This window comes from Trachemys scripta, chromosome 8, assembly GCF_013100865.1.
Source record: "Trachemys scripta elegans isolate TJP31775 chromosome 8, CAS_Tse_1.0, whole genome shotgun sequence".
In the NCBI taxonomy this organism is placed as follows: domain Eukaryota; kingdom Metazoa; phylum Chordata; order Testudines; family Emydidae; genus Trachemys; species Trachemys scripta.
Genome location: NC_048305.1, coordinates 51511840 through 51533602, shown reverse-complemented (window position 1 = coordinate 51533602; position 21763 = coordinate 51511840). Strand labels below are relative to the sequence as shown.

Here is a 21763-nt window from a genome sequence, read left to right as displayed (position 1 = left end):
TCTCCTTTTGTCCCTCCAGACCCATGAATATGATACAGTTCTGCGGTGACCTAGAATCCTACTTTCGACGTCTCCGACTCAAAGAATATTTCCAACATACCTCTGAACAGCACACTAACCCACAGAATCCCCGCTACCAGCACTACAAAAAAAAAAGGATTCTGCATGGACTCCTCCGGACGGTCGAAACAACAGACTGGATTTCTACATAGATTGCTTCCGTCAACGTGCAAAGGCTGAAATTGTGGAAAAGCAACATCACTTGCCACACAACCTCAGCAATGCTGAACACAACGCCATCTACAGCCTCAGAAACAACCCTGACATCATAATCAAAAAGGCTGACAAAGGAGGTGCTGTCGTCATCATGAATAAATTGGAATATGACCAAGAGGCTGCTAGACAGCTCTCTAACACCACATTCTACAGGCCATTATCCTCTGATCCCACTGAGGATTACCTAAGGAAACTACACCACCTGCTAAAAAAACTCCCTGACACAGCACAGGAACAAATCTGTACAGACACATGCCTAGAACCCCGACCAGGGATATTCTATTTGCTACCCAAGATCCATAAACCCGGAAATCCTGGACGCACTATCATCTCAGGCATTGGCACCCTAACATCAGGCTTGTCTGGTTATGTGGACTCTCTCCTCAGACCCTACGCTACCAGCACTCCCAGCTATCTTCAAGACACCACTGACTTCCTGAGGAAACTACAATCCATCGGTGATCTTCCAGAAAACACCATCCTGGCCACTATGGACGCAGAAGCCCTCTACACCAATATTCCACACAAAGATGGACTACAAGCTATCAGGAACAGTATCCCCGATAATGTCACAGCTAACCTGGTGGCTGAACTTTGTGATTTTGTCCTCACCCACAACTATTTCACATTTGGGGACAATATATACCTTCAAGTCAGTGGCACTGCTATGGGTACCCGCATGGCCCCACAATATGCCAGCATTTTTATGGCTGACTTAGAACAACGCTTCCTTAGCTCTCGTCCCCTAACGCCCCTACTCTACTTGCGCTACATTGATGACATCTTCATCATCTGGACCCATGGAAAAGAAGCCCTTGAGGAATTTCACCATGATTTCAATAATTTCCATCCCACCATCAACCTCAGCCTAGATCAATCCACACAAGCGGTCCATTTCCTGGACACTACTTTGCTAATAAGCAATGGTCACATAAATACCACCCTATACCGGAAACCTACTGACCGCTACACTTACCTACATGCCTCCAGCTTCCATCCAGGACACACCACACGATCCATTGTCTACAGCCAAGCTCTAAGATATAACCACATTTGCTCCAATCCCTCAGATAGAGACAAGCACCTACAAGATCTCTATCAAGCATTCTTAAAACTACAATACCCACCTGCTGAAGTGAAGAAACAGATTGACAGAGCCAGACGAGTACCCAGAAGTCACCTCCTACAAGACAGACCCAACAAAGAAAATAACACCACTAGCTGTCACCTTCAGCCGCCAACTAAAACCTCTCCAGCGCATCAGAGATCTACAACCTATCCTGAAAGATGATCCTTTACTCTCTCAGATCTTGGGAGACAGACCTGTCCTCGCTTACAGACAACCCCCCACAACCTAAAGCAAATACTCACCAGCAACCACACATCACTGAACAAAACCACTGACCCAGGAATCTATCCTTGTAACAAAGCCCGATGCCAGCTCTGTCCACATATCTATTCAAGTGACATCATCATAGGACCTAATCACATCAGCCATACCATCAGGGGCTCGTTCACCTGCACATCTACCAACGTGATATATGCCATCATGTGCCAGCAATGCCCCTCTGCCATGTACATTGGCCAAACCGGACAGTCTCTCCGCAAAAGAATTAATGGACACAAATCTGACATCAGGAATCATAATACTCAAAAACCAGTGGGAGAACACTTTAACCTGTCTGGTCATTCAATGACAGACCTGCGGGTGGCTATATTACAACAGAAAAACTTCAAAAACAGACTCCAACGAGAGACTGCTGAGCTGGAATTGATATGCAAACTAGACACCATCAACTCAGGATTGAATAAGGACTGGGAATGGCTGAGCCATTACAAACATTGAATCTATCTCCCCTTGTAAGTATTCTCGCACTTCTTATCAAACTGTCTGTACTGGGCTATCTTGATTATCACTTCAAAAGTTTTTTTTCTCTTACTTAATTGGCCTCTCAGAGTTGGTAAGACAACTCCCACCTGTTTATGCTCTCTGTATGTGTGTATATATATCTCCTCAATATTTATTCCACTCTGTATGCATCTGAAGAAGTGGGCTGTAGTCCACGAAAGCTTATGCTCTAATAAATTTGTTAGTCTCTAAGGTGCCACAAGTACTCCTGTTCTTTTTGCTAGATATTATAGTGATAGGTGCTATAAGAAACCATGAAGCAGAGAGACAGGGAAGAGAATAGGAGATCTTCTATCTTGCCCTCAAAACATTTCATAGTACTTCGTAGGGAGCTGTCTAGAGCTTCGCAGGGAACGCAGCCCCACGCAGAGGTTGCACAATGGAAGAGTATTCACACAAGTAACAACAGGATTTGTACATGGATGATTAGCTAACGTATTGGAACAGGCAACATTAATATGAGATGAGGGAAACATGGCTAGCGGCTGCTTGATCTACTACACCTTTACTCAAAAAAATATTTTTGAAATTGTATTACACCCAAAAGAAAGTATTTCATACCAGACAGATTGATATTAGCCATTATTACTAGAAGAAAAGAGGTCTCAGGCCCTTTCCTTCCAAGCAGCAAAAATAAACAATGTATTTTAAAGAACAGCAGCCAGAGCAAAGTAAAATATTCGGAGCCTGCAAATAGCGACAGATGCTTAATTCAGATTATCCATCAAAACGGGAAATAAATTATACTGATAGAAAAATAAAATTAGTAAAAATTAATTAGTAAATTATTTGAAATACAGCATCTGAAAGCATTTTCTTAATCCAAGTAAATTTTTCTTTAGGCATATAACTCCAGTTCTGGAGCTTTGGTCTGTCACCCTTTCTGCTGATGTTGTCACACTGATGAGGCCAAACACTACCACATGTTAACAGACACCACTGCAGCCAAATGGAGTGTTAAACAAATATTTATCCACATGCATTTTTGAAAGGGTGAACTCGCATATAAAAGTTACAGCATATCAAGTCCCAAAACAAATAAAGTCTTACCTTAGCAGTTTTAATATAGTGGCTCAAAACTTCAGCTCTTATTTTTAAAGTTTGTGCATGAAGAATCTCTCTAACGACCCAGAAGCTTACCTGAAAAAGAAAATTCACCTAGTTTTAAAACACATAAAAAGGCAGTTAAAGCAAGTATGTTTCATATATGAAGTGAAAAAATTATATACTTACAGCAACTTTGTAAGTTAGGAAATGCAAAAGTTAACATTGCTATAAAAATCTTAGCTGACCCAAACTGCACATAATACTTATTAAATAAACTAACTTAAAAGCCTTAATAATTCAAAACACTTCCCTATATGCAAAATGTGACTACATTAATATTGCTCTGAGATCCTGAACTTTCGAATTTCCTATAATATTTGAAGTTTACAACTTTAAGTTGCATTAATGTAAATATTTGCATTTAATTACATTAGATTTTTAAAAAATTATAGCTAACTATAATATGAAGTTTAGAATTCTATTATATAAATTCTATAAACTGCAAGACCTACAACAGCTACAACAGATAAACAAAAATTCTGCTTATGAAGTTATGCAATTGTGTTTTTCTGTGATGCCAGAGAATTTAAACTACACTATTCTGAATTTAGAGGGAAATTATTATTTTGATACTATAGAATTATGAATTTAACCACTATGAAATTGGATAACTCCACAGTACTTCAGGCAATAACATAACTAAAAACTTGCAGTTAAAAAGAAAAGTGTGTTGCATGCATACACCGATTTTTAATTCCTATTTTCTCATTTGAAAGTTGTTCCTAAACCTTTCCTCCTCTCCCACAAAAGCTAACCTTGCCTCATAGATTTCTTCACTGAGGGCTAACCATGTATGAAGGTAAGCTTTAAAGTTCTGCTGTTTGAAGTAAGTGTATGTAGAAAGCCTATTTTTAAACGGAGAAAGTATTTTCCCCCCAAATCACCCATCTCAAAAACAACTGAATATGTTGTGTGTAAACGTCCCAAAAACATTCACTTTTGAGCTGAGACCTGGCTTGAGTTCAGTTTCGGCTCCACTGAAATCAATAGCAAAACTCCCACTCTCTTAAATGGGGCCAGGATTTCATTCCTAGAGTGGAAAGTTTCAGTTCCAAGGCAAAAAGAAAATCTGAGACAGTTATGAATGGACATAACTGGATACAATAAAAGTTGAACTGCAACCTTAATTACAAGTTTACATTACTACAAAGTGATATGGTCTGATTTTCAAAGGTACTGAGCACAAGCAGCTTACATTAACTTCAAATGGGATTTGTGGATGCTCAGCACTTCTGAAAATCTGACCAATAATATTTAAACTAAATCAAGGCCTAAAGTAGGAAGGCCTTGCTATATTCTAGATTCCACGGTTTGATGTCTTGTCATTGCTAGATAAGCTGATACTTACAAGTAATTTATACTATAAAATGTCCTTGTTAAAGTCTTATAAGATTCACAAATGTTGTATTTTTAATATACTGCAGTAGAACCTCAGAGTTATGAACACCAGTTACAAACTGACGGTTCAACCACCTTATTTGGAACTAGAAGTACACAATCAGGCAGCAGATGACAGACACAAAAAAAACAAATACAGTACTGTGTTAAACATAAACTACTAAAAAAAATAAAGGGAAAGCAACATTTTTCTTCTGCATAGTAAAGTTTCAAAGCTGTATTAAGTCAATATTTAGCTGTAAACTTTTGAAAGAACAACCATAACATTTTGTTCAGTTACGAACATTTCAGAGTTATGAACGACCTCCATTCCCAAAGTGTTCGTAACTTTGAGGTTCTACTGTAGTAAGATTATATACTATATAGCAGGGGTGGGCAAACTTTTGGCCCGGGGGCCACATCTGGGTATAGAAATTGTATGGTGGGTCATGAATGCTCATGAAATTGGGGTTGGGGTACGGGAGGGGGTGAGGGCTCTGGCTGGGGGTGCAGGCTCCAGGCTGGGGCGGGGCGGAAGGAGGGTTCCAGCTGGGGGTGCAGGCGATGAGGGGTTTGGGGTGTAGGAGGGTGCTCCAGTCTGGGACTGAGGGGTCTGGTGGGCGGGAGGGGGATCAGGAATGGGGCAGGGGGTTGGGGCTGGGGTGGGGGTGGCTCAGGGTGCAGGCTACGGGCAACGCTTACCTCAAGCCATGGTTCCCAGCCAACGGGAGCTGCAGGGGGCGGTGCTTGGGGTGGGGGTAGCGTGCAGAGTGGAGCCCCCTGGCTGCTCGTATGTGTAGGAGCCGGAGGGGGGACATGTCGCTGCTTCCAGGAGCTGCGTGGAGCGGCCCCCAACCCTGCTCCCTGGCTGACGTGCCGGAGAGGAGATCCCGCTCCCCAGCGGTAGCTCAAGGGCTGGATTAAAACGGCTGGTGGGCCAGATGCAGCTCTCAGGCGTAGTTTGCCCACCCCTGCTATATAGTGTGAAGTCTACAGCAAATGTGTTACTGGAACATTCTTTTTTAAAGTGTGGCTGCTACCAAATACAACACATCTAAAATTGTATTAACATTTCAAGCTTTCACTTTAAATATTTAAAAATTAAAATAAAATTGACAAAGTTTTAATATAAAAAAATAAAAATACTTTCTAGTCATGATGAATTAGCAAGTGAAAACTGATGTACTTTATCTTGCAACTTTTTCTTTGTTACACTGTTAAAAATGCTGAAAAAAGATCAAGGTTTAGCAGGATGTAATGCAACTGCTGTTTACAGAGTTCTAAAAAATAAACACTATAGACTCATTCTCTGCTGCATTACTCCTCCCATCCCCAAACTTGTACTGCTTCTTCAACTTTTGAGAAACTAATAAATTACTTCTTGCAGACTCTGGCTGGATGTATAATCAGACACTATCCCAGTGTCTACTTCCAGTAAGAAAAAAACTTGTTTATCCTATCTAACCTCACACTGTGCAGTTTTACAGTTCCATATTTGTTTATACAGAACAGCACCAGGAGAGAGAGTCAAGTCCCTAAAGTACTGTATTCTTGTTGAAGTCACAGAAATTTGGTTAGACGCACAATCATGGAGCAAAACAGCTCTTTGACATCATTCTGGTATCAAACGAAGGTTCAGAATCAGACATTTATATTCCAAATACTACAAAACTGTGTAATACCTAGAGGAGCATTACATACGGAGCTCAGTTTTCAATAATTTTTAAGCAAACTGATTACTGATAATTGGAGGTGGAAAACACAGCAGCGGTTTCAAACCAGTCCCACCGAGTGCAGATAAGCTTGCTGATGAAGGGGAAGGGAGCTCGTTAAGCACATACATGCGATTATAATAATTTTTTTGCCTTTTGTTACCCAAAACCTAATCTTCCTACCTAAACCCCCTTCCACCATCATTCCCCATTTTAAAATGGTGCCCATCTCATCCGCGGATTTAAAGAACAAAGGCATTGACTTTTGATTGCTTACTTTAGTACTATAATGTCAGAAAATAAAACATTAGGGAATAAATTCAAAGAAATTAGTATGGCAATCTGATTACACAGTCCACATCAGATTAGTGTCAGAAAGTAGATTCAGTGTCCACTTTTCAATTCTTTGGTTTACTGGGCTAGGCGGGGGAGAGGAAGCGTACTTTGTTTATCTAAATGAGGGCATCCCTTTTATCCTCTTGAGAGATCTAAATGAAGCTTTCGTGGAGATACTCTGCAATCCTTTCAAAGATTTCTAGTTATGTCAGCCTTGTTTCTTCCCCGGTGACAGGAGACTTTCCTATGCTATTCTGGGATGAGTTTGATTAGCTCTATTGCAGTAAACAGGCCAGCAGCATATGGGCCCAGGCAGCTTTGGGACACCACCAGCAGCTGGGTTCTCTGCACCTGTGACAATCAGGGTCCAAAACACGCCAAGGGGAGAATAGGGAGTTTGACCCCAAAGAATAAGCAGTTGAATCAACAGATTATATACAACTTTATTATATTATAAAAGGCGAGTAAGATTTTTTATGAAAGCTTTAATGTATTAAACTTAATGGTCATTAGGAGATATGTATGAAGAGTGTGGTTATGAATGTATGTATTAGTGTACATAGAAAACCATGCTCACAATTTGTGGTGCAATCTGGCAAAGAGGCTGCCTCCATAACCAGACGATACTAGCTAAAAGCACCTAGAAAAATTGTACAACCCAGAAAAAGACATCCTGTCTAAAGTTTACCTATCCTGAATATCCGTGCGGAGGGGAAGACCTTTTAAAAAAGGAGACTTGAAACTGAGGTCTTCTTACAGATAGAGAGCTGTGGGGATATAAAAATTTGGATCCGCATCCACAATAAATAACTTGTATCTGACCCGCGATCCGCACCCAACTTTCATATGTATCCGCATCTGCTCATGCACCAGCACCCTATCTCACTGTACCTCTCAGGAGGAGCATCAATGTGCATGCATCAATACTGTACAAGGAAGCTATATGGCTTCATAAATGCACACACTTGCTATATTATTTTAAACAGGCATCAGAACAAATAGCATTTTACATACAAAAATAATAAAATAAATCTCAAGTCAATAATACTCAAAATCACAAACTGAACTATAAAATAAAAAGTTGGGCGCCTGTTTAGCTTGTGACTTATATCAGCCCCGAATTGTGGGACTTCGTCTTAGATGTCTCTCGGAACAGTTGATTTTCTTTGAAATATTACTGTTTAAAACCATTAAATCATCCACAGTTCCTGGCTAAAGTGAAGTTTGATTCTCATTAACTGTGCAACCAGAGACTGAGATGGCTCTCTTGGACGGTACCCTGGATGCAGGGACGGTGGAATGCACAAACCGCGCAACTCGACTGAAAAAAGAAGAAAATTGTGCTTCTGTTGTTTCCACCACTCCAGCAGCTGCACATCTTCATTCTTTGTCAGCATCAGGGTGACATACTTTGACACTTCATCATCATCATTTCCACATTCGTTATTCAAATCCTCAAACTCTATGTGACAATTTTTCTCCTTTGTTAATGTAGTCTATCTAGGTGACAAAAGAAGCATAAGATTCATTGCAGCAATATTTTTCTTCATGCAATGAGACAAGCTTCTTGGTTTCTTGATCATCTTTCTGTCTCTCTTCTTCAGTGAAAACATTTCATCCCCTTCATTCGCAGGTGTAGGAAAACCACTACTCTATGCATAGGTCTAATTTCAAATTTTTCCATGAGACATTGCAAAGCTTTGACTTAGACTATCTTTATCAGTGGTAGAAGGATGGAGATGCTTTTTCAGCCTTTTGTACCAAATGGGCACTAAGTGGAGACTGGGCTGCGATGACTACTCTAGATCAGTGGTCTCCAAACTTTTTTGATCACACACCCCTATCAGTAAAAAATTTTTGAGCACGCACCCCCTGCCGCACCAGCTCTACCATTTTTGCTAAAGCAAAGGAAAAAAAAAAAAAGCCGCTCGGACTCCCACCCGAACTGCTGAAGGGGGGGGAGAGGGGTAAAAGAATAAATAAATAAATAAATAAAATAAATGATTTAAAAAAACACTCCTCCTGCCGCGCACCCCCAAGAATACTTTTGCGCACACCCCACTTTGGAGACCACTGCTCTAGATGACTGCTCTAGTGCATCTGACACTTCTTTGAAGGCTAAGGAACTCTATTAAGATGTTCAAGGTATTGTGGTCAATGCTATCAATGAGCTGAGTATCCCCATTTTCTGTCAAAAATGCATATATTCTGTCCCACTGCTCCTTGATTGTCTTAAACACGAGTAGTTTTGCTGCTCCATCGCGTTTCTACATCTCCTTTCAGAGATTTTTACAACCCGCTTTGAATACAGGCGAGTCTCATCTTACGCGCATTTAACATGCGCCAATTCAGCTTTGCGCGGTAGGCAAAAACAAAAACAAAAACAAAAAAAGAGAAAAATAACAATTTTAATACTGTACCTGTAGTGCGGGCGATTCCACCCGCCATTACACTCAATGTAATTTTGACTATATGCAATTTTCGCTTTACACGCTGACAGCGGAACAAACCCCAGCGTAAGATGAGACTCGCTTGTAATGAGATTTCGGCTTTGTTTGTTAGCACTTTAATTTTGTTGTCTGTTTCTTTATTGTGTGCAAAGTTCTATTTTGGAAAAGGAGTATCTCTATTGGTTTACACCAAGCACCAAGTCCTAGGCTGGGGAACTGGCTGGAGTCTCTCTATTGTTGGTTCATGGGTGGCTCATGAAAGCATTCATGTAACTCAGCTGGGCGTGTCCCTGCCTGTGGATGTTTGTGTGAGTGCAAGACCTGGAGGGATTTGCAGTTTGCCACATTATCACAGTGCAAGAGGGAGCCCTGGTTGGTAAGACAGAGGGCTCAGCAGTACCCCAGTTTCAGGTTGCACCCTGGGGACCCCATCACAACAGTACACAAGTCTTAGTCTTCCTCCTTCTTCCCCCAAGCCTTCAAAAGAAAGTCATGGCCAGCTTTCATATTGTGGCAGGGAAGGGAGTATTAAATCACTTACAGATGCTTTCCAGAAGTATTGGTCTGCTGATAGTATTTTGGAAGCAACAATGATCATGTGCAGTAGACTGAAGTTCATCGGAGAACTTCATACTATGTTTACACTGCAAAGTTTGGTTGACAAAAGTTAAGTTGACATAGAACTGCCTGTGCACGCCCCTATATTCTTCACAGAGATATTGTTATGATATGAATATGGCATGATTATGATGTATTTTGTGCAAGATAAGGCATGTGAGATCATTGGAAAGGTTATGATTTACTGAATACGATTATCCTATTTGTATGCATGTATCATTTCTGTATCTGAAGTTAGTAATATTACAAGTGTGTTTACAGCGGGGGGACACCCACCAGACAGAATGCAATCAGTCTAGATGGCTCACTGTGAGGAAGAGTCATTAGAGAGAGCAATAGGTCTTTGAAGATGCTAATCTCACCTTCTTGGGAAGTCTTCCTGGGGACTCTGAGAACAGCCTCCGAATCATGGCTGCTATGGCCCTACAGAGGCATGTCACCAAGTCATCTGGTATTGGAATCCATCTTGGAATACCAGTGTTTTTCCACTGACTGGGGGTGGGGATCAAACTTGGACACAAAGGATTCTCACCATATGCAAAAACTATTTAAGGCAGCGGAGTGACATCATTGTGGTTTGTTCCCACCTGAGAAAGAAGGCTGCTGGAAACACTTGAGAAACAGAGACTGAGTTGAGGGGAGTTGGGGGGAGAAGGGCTGAGCCCAGGCTAGAGGTTGTTTGGCCTCTGAAAGGAATATCAGGAGTTTTAAGCTGAAGGCAAGTCTCTGTAATCTGCCTAAAACATCATCATTTAGTGTGAGAATTTGCTACTTGTAACCAATTTCTTTAGTAAATTAATCTTAGATTGCGTTCTGTTTTATTTGTGGGCAATCTGCTTTGATCTGTTTGCTATACCTTATAATCACTTAAAATTTATCTTTTGTAGTTAATAAACTTGTTTTTGTTTTGTCTAAAACCCAGTTTGTGGAATTCATAACTGGGGGGCAAAAAGCTGTTGCATATTTCTCTCCACATTGAGGGGGGAAGTGAATTTAATGAACTAGAGTCAATTCAAGAAAGGAGCCCTAAGAGACTCCAACAGAGGGGAGAATTACTGCATCTGATATACAAAAATATGGCATTATAAAAAATGTTACAACCTGGAGTATAATAGAGTTCCAAGGGGCCCAGAGATATAGCTATTTCAAGTAGGGCTGTCAATTAATCGTAGTTAACTCACACGATTAACTCAAAAAAATTAATCACGATTAATCGCAGTTTTAATTGCGCTGTTAAACAATAGAATACCAATTGAAATTTATTAAATATTTTTGACTGTTTAGCTCAGAGGTTTGAGCACTGGCCTGCTAAAACCAGGGTTGTGAGTTCAATCCTTGAGGGAGCCATTTAGGGATCTGGGGCAAAAATCTGTCTGGAGATTGGTACTGCTTTGAGCAGGGGGTTGGCCTAGATGACCTCCTGAGGTCCCTTCCAAACCTGATTTTCTATGATTCTATTGTGTGTTGTAATTGAAATCAAAGTGTATATTATTTTTTATTTGCACTGTAAAAATTATAAACTAAAGAAATAGAATTTTTCAATTCACCTCATACATGTTCTGTAGTCCAATCTCTATCAGGAAAGTGCAACTTACAAATGTAGATTTTTTTTGTTGTTACATAACTGCTCTCAAAAACAAAACAATGTAAAACTTCAACACTCAGACCTACTTCTTGTTCAGCTAATTGCGAAGACAAACAAGTTTGTTTACATTTACAGGAGATAATGCTGCCTGCTTCTTAGTTACAATGTCACCAGAAAGTGAGAACAGGTATTTGCATGGCCTTTTTGTACCTGGCATTGCAAGGTATTTACGTGCCAGATATGCTAAACATTCGTATGCTCCTTCACGCTTCGGCCACCATTCCAGAAAACATGTTTCCATGCTGATGACGCTCATTAAAAAAAATAATGCATTAATTAAATATGTGACTGGCAATCCTCTCCTTGGGGGAGAATTATATGTCCCCTGCTCTATTTTACCCACATTCTACCACATATTTCATGTTATAGCAGTCTCGGATGACAATCCAGCACATGTTGTTCATTTTAAGAACACTTTCACTTTAGATTTCACAAAATGCAAAGAAGGTACCAATGTTAGATTTCTAAAGATAGCAACAGCACTCAACCCAAGGTTTAAGTATCTGAAGTGCCTTCCAAAATCTGAGAGGGACAAGGTGTGAAGCAGGTTTTCAGACGTCTTAAAAGAGCAACACTCTAATTCGGAAACTACAGAACCCAAACGACCAAAAAAGAAAAAGGACAGTTACCACAGTAGGTAACTCCAAGCTAAATCTGATGGAGGTGGGTAGGAGTTTAAAGGTTATCAGGACAGAGTACCGCCCTACCAAACCCGGCGTCATCCCGTGCTTGGGAGACAATCGCATAGTGCAAGGAAAAGGTGTGGACAGAGGAACACGTGGCAGCCCTACATATATCCTGGATAGAGACGTAGGCTACACAGGCGGCTGACGAGGCCTGTGCTCTCATAGCATGCGCCTTTACAATAGGTGGCGGGGGAACCCCTGCCAAGTCGTAACACGTGCATATGCACGAGGTGATCCAGCGGGAAAGGCGCTGCCCTCTCATATGCTCGGCCGATGCCATGAACAGCTGCGAGGATTTCCTGAACGGCCTAGTACGGTCCAGAAAATATTGGGAGGCCAGCCAAAGTTGGAGGGGCCTCATTCTAAGCCTGGCATGTGGCACCATGGAGGTGCGGGCTGCCATGTGGCCCAGGAGTTGAAGGCACATGCTTGCCGTTGTCACGGGGAAGGATGTGACCGAGGCTCTGAGACTTTTGAGCATCTCGAACCTGTCCCTGAAAAGAGAGGCCGTGGCCACCACCAAGTCCAGCTGCGCTCCTAGGAAGTGTATGTGCTGAACCGGCACTAACGTGGACTTGTCCTCGTTTACCACTAGGCCTAGACTCTCGCAAGTGGCCAGCAGGAATTTCATCTGGGCCTGCACCTGAGACCGAGACTTGCCTTTGAGCAGCCAGTCATCCAGGTAGGGGAAAATTTGCAGCCCATTCCTCCTGAGGTAGGCTGCCACTACCACCATGCATTTGGTAAAAACCCTGGGGTCCGTGGAGAGGCCTAAAGGAAGGACCATAAACTAGTAGTGGTCCTGCCCTACCAGGAAGCGGAGGAAGCGCCTGTGACCCTCGAAAATATGGATGTGGAAATAGGCATCCTGGAGATCCAGGGCTGCAAACCAAACCCCGGGTCTAGGGATGGAATAACAGAGGCCAGGGAAACCATGCGGAACTTGTAACGAACCATAAACTGGTTGAGGCTCCGCAGGTCGAGGATGGGCCTGAGCCCGCCTTCTGCCTTGGGAATGAGGAAATACCGGGAGTAGAAACCCCTGCCCTGGAATTCCCGAGGCACCTTCTCCACTGCGCCTAGGGTGAGGAGGCGCGTCACCTCCTGGTCCAGAAGAAGGGCGTGCTCCGGGTCCCCGGGGATTTCCGGGGGGCGAGGGGTGGTGGAGGGGGGGCAAAATGAACTGCAACATTTAGCCCCTGGAAATGGTGCTGAGGACCCCCACTGGTCTGACGTTATACAGAACCATTGCACTCGGAAGGCAGATAAATGGTTGCAGAACACAAACTTTATTGACTGGGGGGCTCTCCTGGCAACAGGCCCGGTGGCCCCCCACAAAGAATCAAAAGCACCTCTTCCCCTGCCTTTTGCCCTTGGAGGGCCCAGATCGCGGGGCCGAGCGGGACTGGCACTGGGACCTACGTGTCTGCTCCCTCACCCTCTTAGGTGGAGGGCTCATATCTGCCCCTACTTGGAGGAGACGAGGTATGTGGCCTGGGTTTGTCCTTAGCCAGTGGGACATATAGGCCCAGAGTTTGCAGGGTGGTGCAGGAGTCCTTCATCCCGTGTAGACGGCTGTCTGTCTGATCCACAAACAGGGCTTTCCCGTCGAAAGGCAAGTCCTGCATGAGGGACTGGGACTCCGCGTACAGCCCTGACAGCGAGAGCCATGACGCCCTGTGCATGGCAACAGCAGAGGCCATCAAACGGGCTGCTGTACCTGCCACGTCCGAAGCTGCTTGGAGGGCCGCTTTCGCCGCCGCCGCCGTGCCTTCGTCGACCAAAGCTCTGAACTCCTTATCCTTTTCCTGAAGAAGAGGTTTGAACTTTGGCAGGGACCCCCACAGGTTAAAATCATAGAGGCTCAGGAAGGCTTGATGATTAGCCACCCAGAGCTGGAAGCTCGCCGATGAATAAACCTTCCTGCCGAAGGTATCCAGTCTTCTGGCGTCTTTATCTTTGGGGGTGGGCGCGGGTTGGCCATGCCTCTCTCAGTGATTTACCGATTCCACCACCAAAGAGTTGGGTACCGGGTGACAGTACAAATATTCGTGCCCCTTTGCTGGCACAAAGTACTTCCTCTCCGCCTTTTTTGAAATAGGCGCCAAGAACGCCGGGGTTGGTCAAAGCGACGCGGAGATATTGGCCACCCCTTGGTGGAGAGGTAGGGCCACACGGCCCAGTGCCGAGGACGACAAGACGTGGAACAACGTGTCCAACGGCTCCTCCATCTCCTCGGCCTGGAGCTGGCAAATGGAGGCGACCCACCTAAGGAGCTCCTGGTAAGCCTTAAAGTCTTCCTGTAAGGCGGGTGGTGGCACCACAATGGATTCCTCCGGTGCCGGTGAAGGGATTGGATCTGCTCCCGGTGTCGAGGCGGGGACATTGAATGCACCTGTGATGCCCCGGCCACCAAACAGGGTCGTGCTGATACCGGCGGTTGGGGCCAAGGTGCCCACTGACACCATTGTCCATGCCAGGGTGCCCCTTGCCAGTGCCCCACTTGGGGACCAAGCGGAGCCGCTAGATAGTGCGGGGTGGCGCGGCCCGGGAGCTCTGCACTTGGCACTGGCTGGGTGCCAAGGATAACGTTGCTGACACGCACACGGTGCCACACGAGCGACGGGAACATCCACGGCCTCATCAGTGCCGCCCTTGAGATTTAGATCTCGATGAGGAAGACCTATACCCATCAGAGGTACTGCTTCCAGAGTCACCACGGAGACTGTGGCTACGACGGTTAGGTGCCGGTGCTGGCCGAGGGGTGCTTCGCGAACGACTCCTGTCGGAGCGATCACTCGAGTCTGAGCGTTGGTGCCGATGGCATGGAGACCTGCTCCTATAGCTCCTGTAGGAAGAGGCTCATCTACGCCTCCTACCTCAGTACCTGCGACCCCTCCCAGTAGCGGAGGACCCTCAGGACTCCCTCTCAGGCGAGTCAGCCAACGGCATGGGCATCTGGCACGGGCTACGAGATGGTCCCACAGAATGGGTAGGCACCTCATCCTCGGAGCGGCGGCTATGCCAAACTGGGGAGGGTTGATGAGCTCCCAGTGGCGGCTTCCCTCTGGAGCAAGGGCCCATCTCGGGCGGCACACTCGGTACCGGAAGGGCGAGGCTATAACGCACTGCCTGCGCTGCCTCCGGCGTCGGTGATACCCTCACTGCCAGGGAGGCACGCGCTGACGGGACCGGACTACTCCACTCAGCGCGAGTCAGAGGTCTGGGTCCCGAGGGGAATCGTGGGCTGCCCAACTCAGGTGTGGCGTCGCCCCTGTCCTTTTCTCGGTGCTGCTGAGTCTTCCCTTGCTTCTTAGCGGGGGAGCGATGCCGACTAGCTGATGGGGCGTTGCTGCACACCAAAGACGTGCCCGGCGCCAGATCATGATGGCGTGCGGGTGCCAATGCCGACGCCATTAGTAAGGCCCGGAGACGGATATCTCGTTTGCGTTTCGTTCTTGGTTTGAACAACCAGCAGATTTTACAACGCTCACTTACGTGAGTCTCGCCCAGACAGCGAAGACACTGAGTATGTGGATCGCTTCTGGGCACAGAACTGCAACAGGAGTCGCACGACTTGAAGCCTGGGGCACGGCGCATGCCCCGAGCCAGGCCACTAACTAGAAATTCGGATTACTAAGAAGAGTTGTACTACTAAGGTTTGCAATGCTGCAGCAGAGCCGGAGCACTAAGTTCCGACTATCTTCACTGGCAGCAAGAAGGAACTGAGGGTGGGGGGGGAGCGCACAGCTCCCCTTATAGCGCGATATAGAGGCACTACTCCAGGGGTAGCAGCGGTGCTCCCCCACTACGGGTACTGCTAAGGGAAAAACTTCCGGCACCGGTTCACATGGCGAGCACGCACACCTACTGTGGAATACACAGGAGCAATCACTCGAAGAATCAACCTTCTGCTGGTGGCATCTGACTCAGATGATGAAAATAAACATGCATTGGTCCACACTGCTTTGGATTGTTATCGAGCAGAACCAGTCATCAGCATGGACGCATGTCCCCTGGAATGGTGGTTGAAGCATGAAGGGACATATGAATCTTTAGCGCATCTGGCACGTAAATATCTTGCAACGCCGGCTACAACAGTGCCACGCGAACGCCTGTTCTCACTTTCAGGTGTTATTGTAAACAAGAAGAGGGAAGCATTGTCTCCTGCAAAGGTAAACAAACTTGTTTGTCTGAGTGATTGGCTGAACAAGAAGAAGGACTGAGTTGACTTACAGGCTCTAAAATTTTACATTTTATTTTTGCATGCAGGTTTTTTTGAACAGAATTCTACATTTGTAAGTTAAACTTTCATGATAAAGAGGTTATGCTACAGTACTTGTATTAGGTGAATTGAAAAATACTATTTCTTTTGTTTTTTTACAATGCAAATACTTGTAATCAAAAATAAATATAAAGTGAGCATTGTACACATAGTATTCTGTGTTATAATTGAAAGCAATACATTTGAAAATGTAGGAAACACCCAAAATATTTAAATAAATGGTATTCTATTATTAACAGTGCAATTAATCACACGATTAATGGCAATTTTTTTTTAATTGCTTGATAGCCCTAATTTCAAGTAATTGTTGAGACAACTAAATTATTTAACACAGTATCAGGGACTTCTATAAAAAGATGCATTTTAAAATAAAAACTGAATAAAGAAGACAAACTGACTTTCATAAGCTTGAGCAAATGAAGACATTTTGGCTGAGACAAGGTGGGTGAGGTAATATGTTTCACTGGACCAACCAAAGACAAGTTTTTGAGCTACACAGAGCTTTTCTTCAGGTCATTCTGGCTGATAAATTATGTCAAACAGAAGACTCACTGGCAAGTCAGTTTAGCACAATCAGACAGGCTGTTTGCGATTTGTAACAAGCTTTAGTCAACTGCTTTCAGTGGTCAGATTTCCACTGCCTTTCATAACTTGGGATTAACAGCGGTATATAGCCATCTAGCCACATTTTCAACAGTCTTCTCAGGAGCACAGTAAAAATGTAACCATTCTGACAGAATTCAACACCATGGTTTTTGGGACAAGAACTGCTACACAAATCAAAGACTAAATATTCTTATAAATGGGAAAAATGTTTCTATTTTATCAGGTTTCAGAGTAACAGCCGTGTTAGTCTGTATCCGCAAAAAGAAGAACAGGAGTACTTGTGGCACCTTAGAGACTAACAAATTTATTAGAGCATAAGCTTTCGTGGACTACAGTGGGCTATAGTCCACGAAAGCTTATGCTCTAATAAATTTGTTAGTCTCTAAGGTGCCATAAGTACTCCTGTTCTTCTATTTTATCAGGAACCCTTTTTACACTAAACCCTTCACCCAGACCACCTTATGAAAGGAAATGTACAGCAAACATCTGGGGGAAAACCTACTTAATATCTTTTCCTTCTCTTATTCATCAAAATTTGTTATTTAACAAAAAAGCTTAATAGAAACAAACAGGACTAAAAAGCAACAGAGGACGCCGCGTCTGAAGGCGTCTGATGAAGTGGGCATTCACCCACGAAAGCTTATGCTCCAATACTTCTGTTAGTCTTAAAGGTGCCACAGAACCCTCTGTTGCTTTTTACAGATTCAGACTAACACGGCTACCCCTCTGATACTAAACAGGACTAAAGTAATCACACTGTTGCACCTAAGCAAGCCGTTTACATCACAGGCATGTCAACCCCAAATATTTAGCAGTGAATGACAAAAATATATAGATTAAACATTCCACTTGGATGATTTTTAACACTGATACATACAATCATGTTGCCATTATAATAAGAACTCACATGGTTGAATCTTCTTGTGAAGGCAACTGCATTTGGAGCAGAACTGTACTTCTCTTTCTTATTCCACCCACAACTTGACAATTCCTAGAATATGAGGATGACAATTGGTTTATAATATTTATAGTTTATTGAGTGCCATCAGCATATTCAGCATGTATGGTACAAAACAAAGACCGACATGGTTATATACATTTCAAGGTACTCAAATCTTCATTTTCTTTATTTTGGCAATGAAATGCAACAATGCATTGCGGTAACAAATATGTAGAGTTAAACTTTTTCCAGACTGCTTTGGTATGTTTGCATCTATTGGGATGGATGCAAATAAGACATAAATAGAAAAAAATCTCATTGTTTACTAAGTAAATACTATTCTTAAATTTTCAAAAATCTGATTTTAGGGTTTGATTTTGGTTGAATTCAGGGTTTGGGGTATTTTGTTTTGTTGTGTTTTGAAATGGATGAAATAACACAATAGCAATTTGGTGGGTTTCAGACTGAAAGTTCTATTTTTAGATTTACATGTGGCCTGGAAGAGCATAGAGGGATGACATGTTTAGAGGTTTGGTTTAAGGTAATTTCTTCAAGACGTTTATTAAAAAAAAACGTATCTAACTGATATGCATCGACAGTTGCATCTTATATACATAATCCAGTATGTTTCATTAAACTGTACACTAAATTTAAAAAAAAAAGTTTACAAAGAAAACTGAGAGGGACATCATCTCCTCCGGTGGTTGCAGTGGCAGGAACTAGAATGGCCCCTTTGTTGTGTTAGTTGTTTATCCACAATACCCAGTCTTATTTAAGAGACTGCTTGACTGCCAGCATTGAAAATGTGAACCACTGGCCTTGTAATTAGCCCAGAATGTCATGTCAAACAACCTAGGTAACATGGCAGCAAGTCATGAGAGAAAAAACAGGTGATTTATCATTTCTCATTTAAACCTAAAAATAGAGCCCCTAATAATTCATTTACTTCTAAATTCTAACAAATTATTTCTAATTTCTAGTATCTGAAAAAAAGATTTTCAGAACTATCAAATTATGATTCCTTCCCTAATACCTCCACCCCAACCACCATCAGGATTTTATATGGAAAATGCTGCTCTCCATTGCTATTTATCTACAATTAATTCTGAAGGAGCAGATCTAGTTAAAATTTCTTACTTCCGAATTGTATAGGTACAGGCACCAACGATACATTTGCCTCGTCTACATCACACAACATACACACAGCACAAAAAAAAAAATCTACCTCACAAAGTAATGCAAAATCCTACATAGTATGGGTCAGATTTTCAGTATGCACAGTTTTGCATCTGCTCAATCCTTTATCTACATGCACAAATCTGGGGTTAAGTGCATGCAACAGAGTTTGTTTGCATGAATACTTGTATTTTGACAATCTGGTCCAATTATTATTATTTGACAATCTGCAATTATTAAATGGCCAAATAGCAAAGTAGCTTCATTTGTTTCAATTTATTACTGTTTCTCTCAAGCCCTTTAAACATTTACACAATTTTAACACCACAGACATAGTACCATAACTTATCAAAACCAAGCACTACTCCATGCTTCCAGTTGGCTTCCACTTTATTGGTACAACAAAATTAATACACAACTATTGTATTCAACTCATAAGGTGTTTAATCACAAACACACTGAGAAGGCCTCCTCGGCCCCAGTAATCCCCTCCCATCCCAGGAAGCACCTCACATGACTAACAGATGTGGGTACATCAGAGAGGCAGGAGGTCTCAAATAGTGAGGACCTAAACCATTTAGGGCTTCAAATATAAGAACACACATTCTTTAATTTCATATCAATATGATATACAACACACTGTATACTGTTAACATAGTACCAACAAGAGACCACAAGTATTTCCAAAGTGGATCTTTGAGATTACAGACTTTAATTTGTCAGACTGTTTGTTAAGAGATACATGATGCCTTTGGAAGTATAAACGATTTCTTCCAGCTGTAGAATTGAGTGGAAAGTAGGATGCTTTTCTAATTATTAATGAAAAAATCTTTGTTCCTGCAGTGTTCTCAAAGCGATCTCTGTGGTCCTCATTCATATTCCAAATGAGGAAGTGATCCAGGAATGCATTACATTCATATTCCCCAGAGCAAAGTTTGGCAATGAGTGACTAGAACCTTTAGGAAATACTTATGGTCAAAATATAGGGCCTCTAATGATAATATGAGTGAGAGAAGGCAAATCTTGAGACACACATCCATGCACCCAACTGGAATGAGAAAAATCACTTTTGATAAATACTCAGTGTGAAAGAGTCTCCATTTGGAATCCTCTGTACTTGAAGACCTTTAATGTCCAAAAAGGGCCTGATCACTCCAGACCTTTTCTGTACAGTAAAAGAGAAGTTGGATAACTTCTCCTTTGGGGAACTGGTTCTACAGTCCCAATGGAAAGTAGTGGTTCTACTGCCAAGAACAACCCAGTTTGTTTTGAAGTTTTTTTTTTTTTTTAAATGTCTGTAATGCAGCAGTCTTTTGGGAATTTTTCAGACTGAAATACCCTTGCTCTTCTATCATAAGAACCCATCTGTCTACAATGGAGTTCTTTCACATGGGGGAGGGGGAGGGGGAAAAGAGGGAGAGAAAGAGAGAGATCTGCTAGTCAGACAGAGATCTGCTGCTTCTCCCAAGTGGAGAGCCTGGGCATTTCTTGCGCTTAAGGATTGCATACGCTCCTGCCAGGACTTTCCTCCCATTAAATTCCTGTTTCCATATCCTCCAATGTTTGGTGTCTGACCTCTTCTGTTGATCCTGGAGTGATCATAGTAGAAAACAAATGGACCTGTCTGAAATCCCTTTTATGGCACCCTACAGCAGAAAGATTTCCTTTTCTGAATTTCCACCACACACTTTTTGCCTAGTCTCTCTCACCTTTTCAGCTGCAAAAAGAAATGGAAGCCACAAGTTGTTTTGCTTGCTTGTCGGCTCTCTGGACAGGATTCATGGGTGTCCTAGTAATTGAACTGGATGCGTTTGACCAGGTGGACATTGTGATTGAATCCACAGTGGCATTTTCCTTGAAGGATGATGTGACCGATTTCATGTTAAGAAAGGCTGTCTCTGTCTTTCAGTGGGAGCAGTCCTCTAAACCATGTTAGATATATTCAAGCAAAATAGATGGCCAGACAGAAGAGATTTATCTGTGGCTTAATTCCTACACAATGAGAATTCTATTTTCCAGTCCACTTTGTCAATGGGCATGACCATTTATTTTGCCTCAGCAGTCACAGCCACATCCCTGGTATCTGCACCAAACAGTAGGTAGGTTTTTTTAATCCTGGAATTTATAATATTTCATGATATGTCTATTAAGGCACTTCTTTCAATGGCTATTTTCATTCTGAACTGATCACTTCCTCAACAACTGCACTGATGGGAAATAAGTTTCAATTTTTGAGCTGGAGGGGAAATATTTCCCCTATAAAGAGACTGGATTTCTGCTTGGTTTATTCTGGAAGTACAACTAAGATCAGTGTCTCCTTACTGTGGTTTTAAAATATTCATGAGGAAATAGACTGTTCTGTGAGGAAATCTGATTCTTCAGATTCTAACAAATCTCTTTCCTTGAGTGATGTAGAATCTGAGGGGTCATACTGAAGATGGCTATACTGCCTTCTTTGTCTTTTTCTTGTAGCATTTTGATTCGTCAACCCTGTTGATTAATTCTGTGAGAATGGGTGCAGAGAATCAAGCCCAGCTATGTTTATTTTATTTTATTTTACTTTGAGGGAAGATTTTGGCTTTTATAAGTCACTTGAAGTTCACTGGGATGACTGTGACTAGGCTGTGTGGGCTTAGGATC

The 21763-nt window shown here is 42.8% G+C and overlaps 1 protein-coding gene across 5 annotated transcripts in view; it reads right to left on the bottom strand.

The window, feature by feature from the left end:
- The window catches only part of RALGPS2 (Ral GEF with PH domain and SH3 binding motif 2), a 297768-nt gene that overhangs the window by 182986 nt on the left and 93019 nt on the right, over window positions 1-21763 (bottom strand). For 4 of the 5 annotated variants that reach the window (XR_004646742.1, XM_034778255.1, XM_034778256.1 and 1 more), the window contains 2 exons: window positions 17915-17998; window positions 3236-3325 (listed from right to left, as the gene is read on the bottom strand). Coding sequence is in view for 4 of the 5 variants with exons in the window: in XM_034778255.1 (XP_034634146.1) it covers window positions 3236-3325; window positions 17915-17998 (174 nt within the window). In the remaining variant the exon portion in view is untranslated. The remainder of the gene's footprint in view (window positions 1-3235; window positions 3326-17914; window positions 17999-21763) is intronic. The other variant, XM_034778258.1, reaches the window with a different exon arrangement.